At 51.6% G+C, this 16485-nt stretch overlaps 1 protein-coding gene across 2 annotated transcripts in view; it reads right to left on the bottom strand.

The window, feature by feature from the left end:
• Csmd1 (CUB and Sushi multiple domains 1) overlaps nucleotides 1–16485 on the bottom strand; it is a 1636907-nt gene that overhangs the window by 46001 nt on the left and 1574421 nt on the right. For both annotated transcript variants that reach the window (XM_048792812.1, XM_048792813.1), the window contains exon 52: nucleotides 10665–10838. In XM_048792812.1, coding sequence (XP_048648769.1) covers nucleotides 10665–10838 — 174 coding nt within the window. The remainder of the gene's footprint in view (nucleotides 1–10664; nucleotides 10839–16485) is intronic.

Raw genomic sequence — 16485 nt, 5'->3', positions numbered from 1 at the left:
GGGGGGCGGGCTGAACCACCCATGTCAAGTGTGTCCCAAGAAAGGAAAGTCTGGTGAGGCCAGGAGGACCACCAGTGCCTGCCAGGTCTCCCCTCCCCACAGCAGGGACAGAAGAGGGACACCCAGTGTGGCCAGGGAGGCTCTGGAGGGCAGGGCTCCTTCTCCCCGCCGGTGGACACTCAGCTTCCCTGCCGGCTGGCCCCGGGCTTCTTCTACCCCAGCTCTCTCTTCCCTGCTCCTCTCCGCCCTCCAACTTGCCTGTGCGTTTTCTGTCTTTCACACACATATGGAAAGAGCACCTTATCAATCACCAAACAGGAAGGATTAAAACTCACCAACGTTAACAGGGTCTGAGTCGCACGCGGGTTTGGATTGCCACCAACAAGAAAAATGGCGCCCCACCTTCTCTACCCAAAGAGTGAGCCTGTGCCGGGGAGGCAGCCACGCGGGATCAAGTGGAGGCAGTGCGCAGGGTGGGCCCTGGCCACTACCCTCTGCACGGAGCATGGATCCAGGGGTGCTCTGAAGTCGGAGGACAGCCAGCACTGAAGGGTGGCAAGCTGTCACACCCGGATGGGGCTCATTTCACCACTATGGAAACATCTAAATCATACTCTCTATTTCTGCTTAGGCCAGCGTCAGAGACCTGAGTTCTCCTGGTCCTGGAATCAAACCTATTATCAGCAAGGTGGCATGATGAGTGAGGTCACGTGTGCTCAAGGACCAGGAGGATTGCCCTAGGGTGCAGACATGGGCTGCAAAGACCTGTGACCACCCCAGGCACTCTGCTTGTCCAGCGCTGGCCCAGCATGCAGCCCCAGCCAGGAGGACCAGTGTGTTCCCGTGTACCCAGGGTTCCAGCCACTTTTGAGGAGATGGGCAAATACCGAATTTTTAGAACACAGAGCAAAATGACACAGTGGGATCCCCCCAAAGCATGGGCCACCTACTTCCTGGTGCATTCTAGGTGGTGCTGGGTACTTGGGGTCACCTCTGAAGCCTGTCATCACTCCGAGTGGAGGGGACTTGGGATTGGGCATAGGGATGCTGAAGAAGGGGCATCCAACCACAGTCCTAACACCCCGCTCTCTTTCCTGACCTGGGAAAACGTGACCAGCCACACTCACTTGTGAACTTAGTAACTTGAGTTTTGAGTCAGCGAGCGGAGTCTGAGGCAGCAGGCAGCTTCGAGAGGCTGGCAGTGAGCGCTCTCAGGGTGAGGAGGTGTCTGCACTTAGGGAGGCAGGGCAGCCCCTGTGGGGACCACTCCTGCAGCAGCCCCTCTGACCATGGTGGACTGGGATCTCGGAGGAGCCGGCACTGAGCCCCTGTGGAAATGCAGGTGTCTACGGAGACACTTCACCCCAGCCCAGCGCTCGCCAGAAGGAAGACTCCACAGGTGGCTTGTTCCCTGATCCTCCTCACGTGGGCTCCTGTGGACGGCTGGCTTCCCAATGTGAGGGGGTGGCAGCAACTCCTTTCCACTTACTCTGCTGTCAGAACTTCCTTCTTTAACACCTTCAAAGCCTTAGAACTACTATAGCTATTCACAAATACAGGTCATCCACACACCCTCAGTTACAGCGTTTAACCCAAATCTCAATTCTACTGTGTCAGAAGGCTGCGGAAGGGGACCTGCCTTAGACGGAATGTGAACTAAACCCACCCTGAGCTCCTGCTGTTCAGAACATTTTGCTATGTTCTTTGCACAAGAGGAGAATATTTGCTACCTTCCTTGCTGCCACCCTGCTTTGGTGTCTCAGGCTTGACACATGCAGAGCTCTCTCTACACCTACCATCAGACTGGTATGTAATGATGTTCGTGTCCTGAACCATTACTCATTCCTTAATGCTCTGAAGAGAAGTAAGCTGACTTTGCTGTTGGACAGTAACGTCCTTCACGTACTCTAATGCGTCCTCTCCTGTGCTAACTTTCACGTCAGTAATCCACTCATTTGCTGTGGGCCAGTGATGTTGGTGGTGCTGGGGATTAAGTGAAGAGCGGATTCCATCACGGAGAGTATCCCACGGGCAGATAGAACATGCAGGGACCTCCTGGGGTGGACGTGGGCAGCAGAGACTGGAGTCACAGAGGACCAGGGACCCTGCCTGAAAGAGGGAGTTCTCAGGTCCTAGGAGGAGCCACTTTAACCAGTAAGGGCGATTGAAAGGACTTTAGTAATGGATCAGAAATTTCAGTTACTCTTTGTGGTCTCTCCCTAACTACAAGGAGGGAGACTTCATCTGACCCACGGCTGTGAGCACAGCAGGACAGCCATTGTGGTGTCTGCTCAGTTTCCCACGCACACACAGCAGGCTTGCTCTATGGCTCTTCCAGTGTGACAGGGACTTAGTAGCTCAGCTCCACAGAGTGTGAGCAACAGCAAAGAAGAACAAAACTCTATTCACTGCAAAATTAAAACATATGGGGGGAGGGTTGCCCTGCTCGGCTGAAACAGCATATCGAGTACCTGAAGTCGTGCGGTAATCTGGCTGACCCCAGGCCGCGATGCCAGGTCCGGGCGCTTTTTCCCTGAGGTTTGGCTCTAGCATGAACATAGAGCACTGCGTGCTTTCTGCGAGCAGGCCTGGGGCAGGAGCACCCTGGCCATCACACACCCTGGCCTCCTGGCCAGTGTCAGCCGGTAACCATCACAGCCTGGACAGAGCGCTGGGGCATTGAGCATGGGCCTAACTCCTACCAAACTTACCCGGAACCCAGGAGCCTGGCACTCCTGTACCCGGAGAACTGGCAAGTTGCTGAGAGCCACGGCCGAGTCTGTATGGCCCCTGGCATTTTGCCAACAGTATTGATTGACAGGCAAGGCATTACTATCCGCCTCTGCCGCAACTTTTGAGTTCTCGCACTGTTTTGGAGTTCTCATGGGGATTTCCGGGGATTCCCCGAGAGTTCCCATTGGTTGGGGAAGTGCAGGAGGAGGGATTTCCGGGAGAGATATTTCCGGCTGGGGGTTCCTGGAGAAGCCTTGTGGCGTTCAGGAGGATTCCCCGGGAGCTGTGTGAAGTGTTTTCCTGCAGTTTAAAAATAAAGTTTGTTCCTGCTTCAGTGGCTCGTGATTTGTGCCCAGCCAGACTGCGGCAGCAAGTGAGTGACAGAAGGTTAGAGAGATGCTGAAATCAAACCTTCAGTTTTCAGTCAACATATAGACGGGGACAGATTTAGATATGTCCTAAAGGCACTGCCTCCTCTTTTTTCTGTTCAACCATGAAGTGACAAATTCCTTCACTACCACCTTCTAGAACTTCTCCATCCCACCCCCACCCCCTGTGCTCGGGAGGTGTGACTATGCCATGGGTAATTCACCAACTTCCCCAAACTGGCTCAGAAGCAAAATGGAGAATTCAGTGCCAGGGTAGGTACTTAGACTTTGGTTAGGCTCAGCTAAGTATTTTACACGCTAAAACTCAAAAAACAAACTAGATAAAATCTGCCATTGCAGAGGGCCTGCTGGAACTCACTAACAAGGACAGAGCACGGGTAGTCCCACAGCCCGGCCTGAAATGCACTCACTGTGAGGAAGGGGTGGACCTCGTTCCGCACCTACCACCAAGCACAGCCTGTCTCCCTAGCTGGCACAGAGACTCCCCCTACCCGGCTTTGAAACTCGCTCTCACTGTATTTTGGTTAGAATAGGAAAAAAGTTTAACACTCTCTAAAATTGGTTCATGAGGACCTAAAATCTGCCGAATAACTCGTCTACCCTAGCTCTGAAATCAGGAGCCAGATGGATGGAAGGCTGAGTTGTCTTCCAAGCAAGGACGCTGAGTGACGGGAAGGCCAAAGCCAGAGCCAGGGGCTGAAGGGGGGGCTGGAGGAGACGCCCCCTGCCTCAGCGCAGGCTTCCCTGGGGCCGGCGGCGAGTGCCCAGCAGCGAGTGCCCGGCAGAGCTCGGGAGCAGAGCAGGTGGCCACACGAGTCCCTGCCCCTCTGCAGCTCTGCTGTCTGAGGTCCACTTGGGAGGACACGGCAGGAGGCCACTGCTCCACTGTCACCTGTGTAGCTCAGTCAGCACTCGGACCAAGGAGCAGCACTCTGGGGTCTCCAGGGCAGCCCTGCTAAGGCCTGTTCTAGAAGGTTCTGTCTGTATGCTACCACTCTACCGTGTGGACGTTCTCGGGTAAGCGGTCCTGTGTGAATCAGGCCTCCTGTTCACCTCTCTCTGGTAGAGAGGGTGCGCTGAAAGTCAGTTCTCTGGGTGGCCTAGGTCCCTTCCCCTTTCCTGCAGGTACCACGGGGGATTTCTTCCCGCTCCTTCTACCGTGTGGCTCCATGAAGCCATATTTAACTGAGAGAATCTTATCCCCAGATAGATAGTATTCTTCCATCCCATGGACCACTCTGTCTCGATGGTGCAATGAGTCAGGCCGCTGCTCTCCAGTGAGGACCTTCTGAGGGACTGACTCAGGGCGCCTCCAATGCTAATGGAGGACAGAGAGTGTTGCCAGAGGATCTAACCTCACACCAAGGTCATGTGGGCACTTCACAGGCTGGGAGGGCAGGTCAGAGCCACCTACGAGGACAGTCAGCCCTTCGTCCCACACATTCTGCATCTGCAGCTCAAACACGGATAGAAAATACATCCAAAAAAGAGTTTGATCGTCATCATTCTCCAAGTGACAGAGCATGACAACCATCTCCTCAGGGTTGCACATGACCAGGCACAATAAGCCACCTAGAGATGGCTCACGTGCACAGCGACGTGTGTGCACAGGTCTGCCCTATGCCTTGCATCACGGACTTGAGCATTTGTGAATCTTGGGGTTGTGGAACCGGTTCCCATGGATACCAAGGGAAGGTCTGTGAAGATGTGGGGTTTCAGAAATGAGCTCTAATTTGGAGATTATTAGGTTCTTCTTGCACCACAGAAACTCACTGTGCCAACTGGGAGCAGGACCAGGCTCTCCCAGGTGTAGCACAGAAGCTGCAGCCTTGGATGCGGGGTCTGTGCCATTAGCGGGAACCATAGGAGGGGCACCCTTCTCTCCCAAGGCCACATGCTCCGACACCCACATGCTCTCCCCTCTTAAGGTCACCTTCTCAATGTGTCAGTTTCTATCAGAACACATACTAAATATTGGTGTGGGGATTAGAACAAAGCCTATTTTTAGAAAATCTATAAACCAAATGTTCAGCCTTAGTATTTGCTTTGTGATTATTGGGGCTTTTTGCTGATGACAACATTCTCAGCATTACCCATACCCTGCACCGTGGCAGCATTAGAAACTCAGTGTGCTCGATGGCGGCCACTCTTGCGGCCCGTGTCTTTGGCTGACTCAAGCTGATTTGACGGTTAATGCCAGGGCTGGTTTACAGCCTCTTCTTGAGTATTAGTAAGTGGTCACAAAATGTCAAATGGGCCAGACTCTGTGTGCAGGAAAACTGTCACAGGCACTGAGCACCTGCAGACATGTCACTCTCCAGATGGAGCATATTAAAGGAACACTGCCTGAGATGTCCTCATAGGGCCAGGCCGAGCAGTGTCCTGTGTCACAAAGGCTGGGGCCACCAAGCGAGTGCCTGGAGTCCCTCCGAGCATGTGGCTGTCCCGCATAGGGCAGGTGGCAGTCACACCCAGTTCAGGTCCAATTTCTCTGCCACAACAGGCAGGTTGTCAAATGTCTCTGGTTATGGTTTGGATGTGAGATGTCCTCCAAAAGCTCACGTGTGAGATGTACACCGTCTCACACAGAAGGTCCACAGGAGAAATGATAGGGTGGTGAGAGTCTTGACCAATCATGATCTGAGCCCCCTGATGGGATTAACTGGGAGGGGACTGAATCCATGGGGTGTGCCTGGAGGAGGCGGTCCTGCAGGTGTGGCTTTGGGGTCTGTATTTTGTAGCTGGTGCGTGGAGTCTCCCTCTCTCTGCTTCCTGATCACCAGGTGAGCCCCTTCCCCCCAGCATCCTACCATGATGTCCTGCCTAACCTCGAGCCCCGAGGAGTAGAGCCGGCTGTCTATGGACTGAGACCTCTGAAACCCTGAGCCTCCAAATAAACTTTTCGCCCTCGAAAATTGTTCTTTTCAGGTCTCTTAAAGTAGCGAACACTATGACTAAAACATCTGTCTAACACAACCTGGGGCCACACAATTATTTTAGGCCAGATTTGGTATGAAGAGACATTTAAGCCAGTACCAGCATGATATGGGCAGTCTTTGGGCTGTCAGAAAGTTTTAGCCTGTTCATATTCTTTTATGTAGATCCTAAATATTTGGTAAATAATGCCCATCCGGCTGAATTCCTTCCCAGTCTTGTCTGCCTGTGAAGTGTCTCGTGACCCTCCTTCCCAACCTACCCTGTGCACGCAGACCTGGACAAACCCAAAGGAAGTGCTGCCCGTCTATAAGGAGGACAAGAATCGATCCAAGTCAGATTTTCTCTGTTAGGTGAAGCTGTCTTTGTAATACCCATTTTAAATACCCTGCTTTTCTGATATGTTTCTTTCTGTTCTCTTGCTCTGGATTCAGCAGATGGCATTGCAGTGTTCTTAACATATCTCACCACCATCAGACTGATCTCTAAGGACAACCTCATGTCAGCTTTGCATCTCAGTGACCGCAAGTCCTCGCTAGACAACTTGGAGGAGGAAAAGTTTATTTTGGCTTATGGTTCAGTCCATGGTCAGCCAACTCCATAACTCTGAGCCCAAGGAAAGGCAGAACATCAGGGCAGAGCTCTGCTCATGGGGAACAAAACAGACCCCAAAGTCTTGCCCCAGCAACCTACCTCCTCCAGCTACATACTACCTGCCTGCAGTACTGCCCAGTTAACCCATATCAGTGGATTAATTCACCAGCTGGGTCACAACTGCCATAATCTAATCCTTTTACCTCTGAACCCTCCTGCATTGTCTCACGCATGATCTTTCAGGAAATACCTCATATACTAAACAAAGCAGCCACAAACAACAGCACTGAACCAGACCTCGCCACAATGTCACATGAGTTCTTCTCCACAATTGTCCAGGCAGGACTTACCACCTGGCCACAGAGAGTTCCGTGCCAGGTGTGCTCTGTGCAGACCAAGTAGACCCTGCACCACTGAGAACCCTGCATCCCCACGGTGACCACAGGGCCTGGGCGATCTGACTCCTGGAATCACCGTGTTTCTCTTCTCTGTGTTGAAGTTCCACCTGTAATTCAGGTGGCCTCCGCCGTGCCTCCCCTGGGCCTTCACCACCCCCACCTCCACCAGCCTCCTCCCGGGGTCTCTCACCTCCTCCCTCTGCAGAAGTGCTGCTTTCACACATCCCCTGACACTCATTATTCCCAACTTGTATTAAAGGTACTTATATTTCCCTTGCGTAAAGATTCCATAGAAGGAAATACCTCATCTCATTTATCTTCACATGCTACTCAACAGCCCTTGAGGATCTAAAAGGATATCATTAGGTAAAACTCACAAGCACACAAGCATAGATGGAAACTCTTTTTTTTTTTTTAACTACTTACCCTCTGGCTAAGTTGGCATTGGGTTTTTCAAATATTTTCCCTACTCTGCTGACACACAGCACATATTTTACCCTGTTGTGTATTGTATAAAATAGAAGGGGTAGGTTTGATATTTCTACTCTAATGCCATCTTTTTGAGGTAATACAATTATCATGATTATCAGTTGTTTTATAAAACATTTTTACTTGGAAATCTGAAAAAATACAAGGCCTTTGAAAAATACATTCCAACTTTATTCTCCAAGAACAATGAAAAATGTCAGAAATGTCCTTTTGAATCATGTCACCTAGCTATTTTAGGGATGTGAGGGTCACCATGATACATTTACCATAACACGCCTCTGCTCATGGTCACCTCAGTGTGGGGATGCAAATCTCCTCTAAATAATAGCAACGCTGTCTGGTAAGAAGATGATGTTCTGTGCCCGGGACGGCTCTCAGAGACAACTTGCAAACTGCACATCAAAGAGGTGACACAGTGGCAGACATGACAGCCCATCACCACGCAAAGTCCAGCGACAGACATGGTCAAGGGTTTGTGAACTGCGGCCACAGGGCGCCCAGATTCCACAATGCCCTCCTGCCAGGACTTGTGCAAATTGCCACAGGAAAGATAATGAGGGCCCATGGGGACCATGAAGCTTCCCACTGTTGGAGCAGATGTGGGCCAGCTTCTTGGAGCTCGACTCCCGGCCTGGCCAGATCTGCAGGGTGGTAAGTGAGAACATGTCCTTGGGGACTTGGGCCCAGGAGAAGCCTGTCAGGTGCAGCAAGGAGAACCCTGATCATCCCCTGAGCCCATCTCTGCTGTTTACACACACCCCTCCTCGGTCAGAGGCTCTGGCAGAGTGGACACCAGACACTGCCAACACGGCAGGGAGTCAGCACTTGCATGTGAGCCGCGAAAACCCTCCTTCCTGTCCCTAAACACAGCGCCCCTGCACTTAGCCTCACAGGGCTCAGCCTGGACAGCACTGTCCATCACGGCTTAGCTGTTCCTGCTGCACTGTTCAAAGGGTCTGGGCCATCCCCCCACGCCTGCTGGAAATCCTTGGGCACAACCAGGGCTCCAGAGTGCGACCCATCCTGCACTGCGAACAGAAGCGCCCTCCCAGAATGAACACTCCCTCCTTCAGGAAGAGCTCGCTCCCAAACCTGGAAACTGCTTCTAGGTCTCCTCCCTCACGCTGGACACAGAGTCAGACTCAGCACAGCTCAGGGTGCCCAGACCCTCAGCAGAGAGCACCACGGGGCAGCTGCCTTCTGCACACCGTCCACCCTGCACCCTGGGCAGGCTGCCCTTCGAACAATGCCCAGGTGTGGAGGCGCCTCTCACCTGGGGTCAGGCAGCCACCTTTTCCTGTCCACAGAGATGCCAGTTATGAACTGATGAGGACGACTGCTGCCCCGATGTCTGTCCGACCCTAGTCCTGGCCTGGGAAGGTGTGTTAATTCCTTTTGCTTTTTCCACCCTTTGACCCCTGAATGACCTGCAGATCTTAGCACAGGTCTTCACGGTACCTCTGGCTTATTCCCTCTCTTACCTCACAGCACTTTAAGTATCTGAAAATAGCTATTGATTTCCTAACTTTACTCTCAAACTAATGATCAGAAGTTTTTCCAAGCACCCCTCAAACATCACCACCCCGATTCTTCACCAGAGATGCTCACTCATCCTCAGCAGCCACTAAGCTTTTGCAGAACCTGGATTACAACGTGGCCCTGGAACACCGAGGCCCAAGGGACCCCATGGCTCTGAGACACACAGCGGGTGGATGTGGACTACACCATGGCACAGGGACCCGGGCAGGTACTGTGGACAGACTGGGCCTGACCAGCAGAGTGTGCTCTCGGCACATGCAGCCTGATCTAACCCCAAACACCCGAGTTGTTCTTCCACACTGTGATTAATAATTCTGTCCTCATCATGCACATTTGAAGGTATTGGTTTTCTACATTTTATGTTAGTATTACTTTCATATGTATTTATTTATCATAAAAGTTTGAGGTTTTGAATATGCCATTTAATATTATTTTCACTCTTTCAACTAGCATCATTTTTATGCCCTAATAAAAGGTACGAGTAAAAGTTTGGGGTTCAGAATTTCCATTTCTAAAGGATACTTCTAAGCTCCTGCCTCATAACCACATCAACACACACCAACAGCACCTGAAGGAGAGACCAGCTCAGCTGCCACCCACCTTGACAGAACATTCGGGAAAGCACAGGAGAGCCCAGAAGCTCTGTGACTTCACAAAGCACTGAAGGCATCCCACGGTCTCCTAAGACCTCAGGGACTCCCCCAATAAGACATTAGTCACACAGATTATGTTACTAACGTGTACCGGGTTAAAAACCTTAGAAACACAGAGGGTGCGTGGCACACCGAGAACTCGGCAGCTCCCTGCAGCACTGCAGTGGTCCTTCTGTGGGCAGTGAAGGAACGGCTGGAGGCGTATCTTCTCTGGGTTCCTACTCTGTCTTCGTCCTCTTTCTTTAAATTCTCCCAACTCAAAGGAAGAGCAGACCTCACTGTTCCCGGTCCCTGGTTCCAGCCCACCCTAAAGTGATCCGAGCTCCTGGGGGGCTTAAGCCCACCACAGCCGAGGCTTAGTGATCACATGACTGTGAGGGTCAAGGGGCTCCAGAGGGCCAGTGTGAGCCCGACCCCCAGGCCTGGGGAGCTGCCGTGAAGAACCTCTGTGCTCTCAACAGCTGCCTCGACTGTTTTCACACACCCACAGCCCGTTTATTAATTATCATGCATGATATTTAAAGCTCTCAAAAAAACCCCAAGATTGTTACACGCACTCTGTTTCAAATAATTCGCTGGGCTTTTATAAATCTAGATTAATGTCACTTCAACTTCTCAACATACTTTTAAGAAGATAATTGTATGAGTATCTTTAAAACTTGTGTCTGTGTATCCTCACCTCATGGCTGGTGGTCTCTGAGTGCAGGCACACTCCCAGCCTCTGTGAGGTCACCTTCACGTCATGCAAGGTGACATGAGACCATGCTTCATCACTCCTACTAAGAACCCGGCCTCTTCCAATGCTCTGTTAGGCCCTCGGGTGACGCAGCCTGGAGACCCGCCAGGACCCAGTGCCTCCAGAGCCCTAGCGCAGGAAGCCGTGCCAGCCCGTCCACCTGGGTCACCAAACAGTGGGAGAACTCAGAGGAACCTACCCAGACACCGCGTTTCGGACCCACTCCAGAGGCCGTTGGCCAGGCACTCCCGGACGTGGGAGCCCACCAGCGTGTAGCCCGTGTTGCACGTGAAGATGGCCGTGGCGCCGAAGGCCGTCAGCGTTCCGATCTTGTTCCCGTTGGGGGGGAAGGACAGGCTTCCGCAGGAGATGACTAGAAGAGAGACAGGGACACTGTTCAGGTCTGCACATTGCCCTGCCCCAACGCCAACGCCAACCACAAGTCTCGGAAGTTAACTTCACGGAGGACACGCAGCAGGCGCTAGACTGTCACCTGGGAAGCCTCTCCCTCCTTCAGCCTGAAAATGAAACGCCAGCATCAGAGGGATCTGCCATGTCCTAGATGCCAGCCGTCACCCTCAGTGTTGTCATCTCACTTCCGCCTCACGGTAGCTAGACTTCCTCAGAGAAGAGGAGTTCATCTGGGGGAAAGCGGACGGCACTGAAGCCTGGGACTGACTGGGCCAGCAGGGCCAGCACCATCTCTTCCGGGTCCCTGTCACTGCTGGGTCCTGAGCGCCGTGTGAATGCTGACTACATAGTGCCCACAGCACCTTCCCGAGGACTGGCAGACACTTAGCTGGTCCTTCTGTGGTTGTGGGCGGGGTGGCTGTGAACCCCAAAGGCCTGCCCTGGTCCTCAGAGGCAGCACGTCCAGGGTGCCCCAAAGCACTCCATTTTAGGAGGTGAATTAATAGCCACATTGGAGGCCCTCAGGGTACTGCATGCATCTCTGCACTTCAAATCCAAACCCTCGAGACAAAAATCACAGACCCCAGGGGAGGAAGGAAATCACAAGTTATCAAAGACTACTGACCCTCAGTGGCTCTCAGGCATTTTAAACTGGTTTAGCATGAAAATCTCACAAAAGCCACTGGGGAGAAGGGCCCCGGGCACTGATGAGTTAGGAGGCGTACAGAGGAAAGCTTCTGGGGCAGAAAGCGGATTCCTCCTCACGGTGAACAGACAGAGGTGGCAAAGCGTCCACCACCCAGGCCGGTTCTGCCTCGCACAGATGGGCATCAGCATCTGCCACACAGGGTGCACAGAGGACCCGGAGAGGAGACAGGTGCAGGTGCATGAGGCCCATCTTACACAGGACCAGACTCAGTGAGGGATAGAGACCAGGACAGCCCAAGTCAGGACCATTCAGGGATGGAGTCAGGGTGAACACTACGGCTGGTCAAGTGAGGACGAACATCAGGTGCCTGGCATTGAGGCCAACCCTGTTAGCTGGGCTGCTTTTACTTCACTATGTGGCCACCACTTGGTCTCAAAGGGGAACACAGCCAGCAGCTTAGGTGTGGCCTGCAGGACTGCCCACCTGGAACCCGGGAGATCAGCCCCAGAACTGGCAAGCTCCCTGTCACTCAGCAGTGCACTCATCCTCAGAGCCAAATGTCCCTGGACTCAAGGAGGATTTAGATTGTTACAGGGACTTTTCTCTGAGCCTTTTCCCAAAAACAATGAGAACTTTTCCTTGAACTGTGATGTTTAATGACCCTTTGTAGACGGTTGGGTGATTGGGTTGTGTTCTGAGAGTTGAGTGCTTGCTGGGAATGTGTTACATAGCAATGAGGCCCAGCAGCCTTCCCTGACAGAGGCCGCCACGCACCGTTCCCGGAGACTGGTGGGGCCCCTGGGTTTCTACATCCTGGCTGTTCTCCAGCTTCAGTGGCACTATGCTGGGGACAAGGCTATTCTGTTTGTCCTCTAGTAAGGGTTAAGCAATTGTGAAGAAAGCACACGAATCTGAGCTTTCGGCAGCTGGATAATGGGATTGCAGACACACAGTCTCCTTTGGCTGCAGACCCAATGGGTTAACGAGGCAGCAGCGAGGGTTTGGGAAAGCCAGTCTAGCAGGAGAGGGCCTCCCTCCCCACTGACTGGAGCCTTTGTCCAGCAGCCAGGAGGAGGTCTGGCCTCCACAGTAGTGTCCCCTGAGTTTCCAAGACGGATGCACTACGTGTGCTTCGTCACCTCCCATTACACGTGGGTCATGCTGCAATCTGAAGGGCTCCTCTGATTCCTGGGGCCAACCTTTGCACAGGAAGACGCTCAGCTGTGGCATCCACAGTGTCCTGCCCACAGCTGGGGCACCTGGCCTGTCGCACACCTTGACTGTGGGTCATGAGCCTCTCTCCCCCAGCAAGGCTTCCTTCTTCTCACTCCTTCAATTCTTCTCTGGGTCCCCACTGAAATAACTGCCCTGTGACACACTTTTCACACACCTGCAAGGTCAACACTCCTGTCTATAATGTGGACATTACTTATAAATGAGCCCACGGATAGCTTCTCTCAAGCTGGACGAGGCCTGGTGAAGGTGCTCTGGCCATGAGCACTGATGGCTGGAACACGCTGCATGAAGGGGCAGGACCCCCCCCCCCCCAGGAAGGGCTCAGAGGCAGGCTGTGTAGACCAGAGTCCTGGACAGTGTTATGAGGTCTACAGGGCTGGAGCTACAATCTGTCACTGGATGTAAGTCAGGAAAAGATGCTCACTGAAGGAGAGTGTCCTTAGACTGGAAATGGGCTGCTCCAGTTGACCCTACAATTGTTTCACGTGGGCTGTGATTTGCTCATGCTAAGTATCTAGAACATTCAACTTCAGCTGCCCTGAGTGGAGTGGCCATGCCCCCCTAGGGTGTAGATGGGCACACGCTCCCTCATGTCCAGCAACCAGTCCAGATGCACCTCCACTTACAAACAGGCCAACAAAGACCAGGCTTCCTGCTTCCCTTCATGACCAAGGTCTGATTTAAGAAGCCTATAAATTAGCAGTTAGGAAAGAGGTACCTTCTAGAATTTAGCCAATGTTCTTTGCATACATGTACTTTAAAAATTCCCAGTTAGATTTTTCCATCTGTGTGTGAGTATAAAATCTAAATGTAAAGAATTTTTCTAATTTCATGGATTTATACAATAAACATATTTCTTACTTTTAAAGTACCAACAACAATGAAATTTAAGCAAATTTGAGCAACAATGAAATTTAACAAGAAGAGGAAAAGTGGCTGCCCTCTTTCATTAAGACTTGACTTGCAGAGACCTGTGGGGCCCCTGGACATGACTCTAGTCCTGTTGCTGCCCTTGGGGAGTAGGACTCCAGAGCTAAGGCCTTGTCCTGCTGACCCGTGGAGATCTAGGGCTCTCCCAAGGACACCTAGGAGTCTCACTCCTACCTGGACGGGGAGCATCACCATCCTCCAAATCCTGGAGAGCGTCTCAGCTGGTCTCCATTTGCTATGGCCACACTCTGTAGGTAGCCCAGGGTCAGCTCCGCATCAGGGCTAACTGGACCCCAGAATGGGAACTTCTAACCCTTCCAGCCCCTGACCAAACAGGTAACTGAGAGCAACCAAATTCCTGAGACTGGGGGTAGGGCTGTTCTGAGGTAAGCCACGGGCAGCCTGTTGGTGGGCTCCTCGGCCACATCAGGGGGGTGGACGGCCGAGCACTTGAAGCCTCTGTTGGCCCTGATCACAGGTGGGGAGCCACCTCCTGTTTCTCCTGAGCAGGAGCCTCCACAGGCTGGCCAGTGGGGTCATGGAAAGGTGTCACTAAGTCTCTTTTATTTAAGGAGCATTTGAACTTGCAGTTTTCCACACACCCATGCAAGAGTGGAGTCTGCTCCCTTGGGGTTCAAATCATGTGCTCTTGAGTATGGGCGGGCGAAGTTAGGGACCCTGGGGACAGGGGACAGGGAGCTTAAGTACAGAACCAGACGCAGATGCATTCCAGAGTAAAGGAGCTCATGTGTGCATTGATTCTTTTCTTGTAGAGCCCAAGGTAGTGCGAACATCATGAAGTTCTGAAAACATTTTTCACTTAATATTTTGGGTAACTCTTGAGGATGGTTAGTACTTCTCAGTATTATATTGGCTGTGTGTTTTTCTGATATTTTAAACTGAACTTTTGAAATGTACAGGGTTATCATTCTGAGGGTATTGACAAATATTGGATATTTATCCTGAATAATAAGACCAATAACATTAGGTTCTAAAGAGGTTATGAAATAAAAAAGCAATAAATGTGGTTATAAAAGCCATGGTGACCCCAGCACTCTGAACATCCATGCTGAAGGGACTTTTAGATAGAATGTTCCTGCTGTTCCTCCCAGGGCTCCGCCTGAGGCTGTGTGTGCCCGAGACACCCTGAGCCTGCGCTCTGCGCTGCTCCGCTGAACAGCAGTTCTCCAAATACAACTGAAGACCTCCCGGCCCCATAGCTCTTCAGGCTCGGTGTGCACCTCACTGTCCACCTGCCCAGTGGGTGGACAACTCCACCAACATGACATGGTGGACTAAGAGGTGGGAATGAGAACCCAGCAGCTTCTATCCAGCCAGACATCAAGGATATTGGCAAATTTCTAAAATAAAGACAATCTTTTCACTATTTTTTGTTTTGTTTGGAAATAAATCCGTACTGTTTATAATAATGTGTCATTTATGTTAGCATGTAATTGACTTATTGCTGTTTTGAACAATCAATAGGGATTTAGAATTTTTCTATGTATAGGCAGAACTACTACCAGGCCCTGAGTTAGCTCACTTTGAGTTAAACAAGAGTGAGATTATCTAACTGGGACTGACCCTGTGAGTGACCCTTTGAGTGGCCAAGAGACCACTAAGAGAGACCACAGCCAGCAGCCCGAGAGGGCTGGCACGGGGTACGGGCCCCGTTGCCCAGAGTAGCCCCAGCCCTGTGCACCCCGGTGCCTCAGCCGCCCAGGCAGTGGCAGGGAGCTGGCCCGGATGGCAGCACATGGACACAGCCCTTGGAAGCCCCAAGCAGGGGACCCACATGGGACACAGTGAACCCCCAGGCTAGAATCTGTGGCCCAACACACCTGGGTCGCACTGAGCCTCTGAGTTAGTGGGAGCTGGCCACGCAGCAACCGTGAACTTGAACGGCCCTGGCCGTTGCTGTCGAAGGCTGGACACACTCTCACCGCACTCACCCCTGTGGGCACCACAGTTCTTGAGGCCACTGTGCTGGCCACAATTCCAAAGCTCTGAGAAAGAGGGGACTCTGGGGGGCCAATAAAGGCTGGTAATTCAGAGAGCACCAGGATTGACACACTGCTAAGACCACCATATCCACCACGGCACTGCCGTGCTTCAGAGAGGAACACCTCTGACGAGCTCTTTTGTTAGGTTAACACTTAAAAAATAATTAGAAATAGAAATAAATTCACAGCATCAGTATCAATCCTCTCGTGGAAAGAAAATAGATAAGGTTGGAGGCGTGGCTCAGAGGTAGAGCACCTACTGGCACCGTGAGGCCCGCGGCTGACCCCAGCAGTGCCAAGAAAACCGAGTAAAGGAGGCGATGGGTCCAGCTGAGTCCAAGAGTGACTCAAGCCCTGGTCAGCACTCCCTCCTGACAGCCCCAAGCTCCAGGGTCTGTGGGACGTCCTTCACCAGGCACCTTGGAGATGGGTAAGGAAGTTCAGGACGCACCAAAAAAAAAAAAAAAAAAAAGAAAGAAAGAAAGAAAGAAAAAGAAAAATCTAATTTTCACAATAAAACAAGGATTTTAAAGAATTTTAAACCTCTTATATGTAATTTTGTGTAACATTGAGAAAGATGATATGTCATGAACTTTGTGATGTTTTGAACAACCAATAAAAAAAAGATTTAAAAAATCACACACACACACACAAGAATTTTAAACAAGCATAGAAACAAGTAGTTAAACCAGAGGATTTTTAAAAACCAAGGATTTTAAACAAGGACTTTTTTGACAGGGGACAAAATGAAGAGGTTGTGCAAAAAGGACATCCCTGAGCCACATTATGAC

Source organism: Marmota marmota, unplaced genomic scaffold (assembly GCF_001458135.2).
Source record: "Marmota marmota marmota unplaced genomic scaffold, marMar, whole genome shotgun sequence".
NCBI classification, from domain to species: domain Eukaryota; kingdom Metazoa; phylum Chordata; class Mammalia; order Rodentia; family Sciuridae; genus Marmota; species Marmota marmota.
This window is presented reverse-complemented; position numbering and strand designations above follow the sequence as displayed.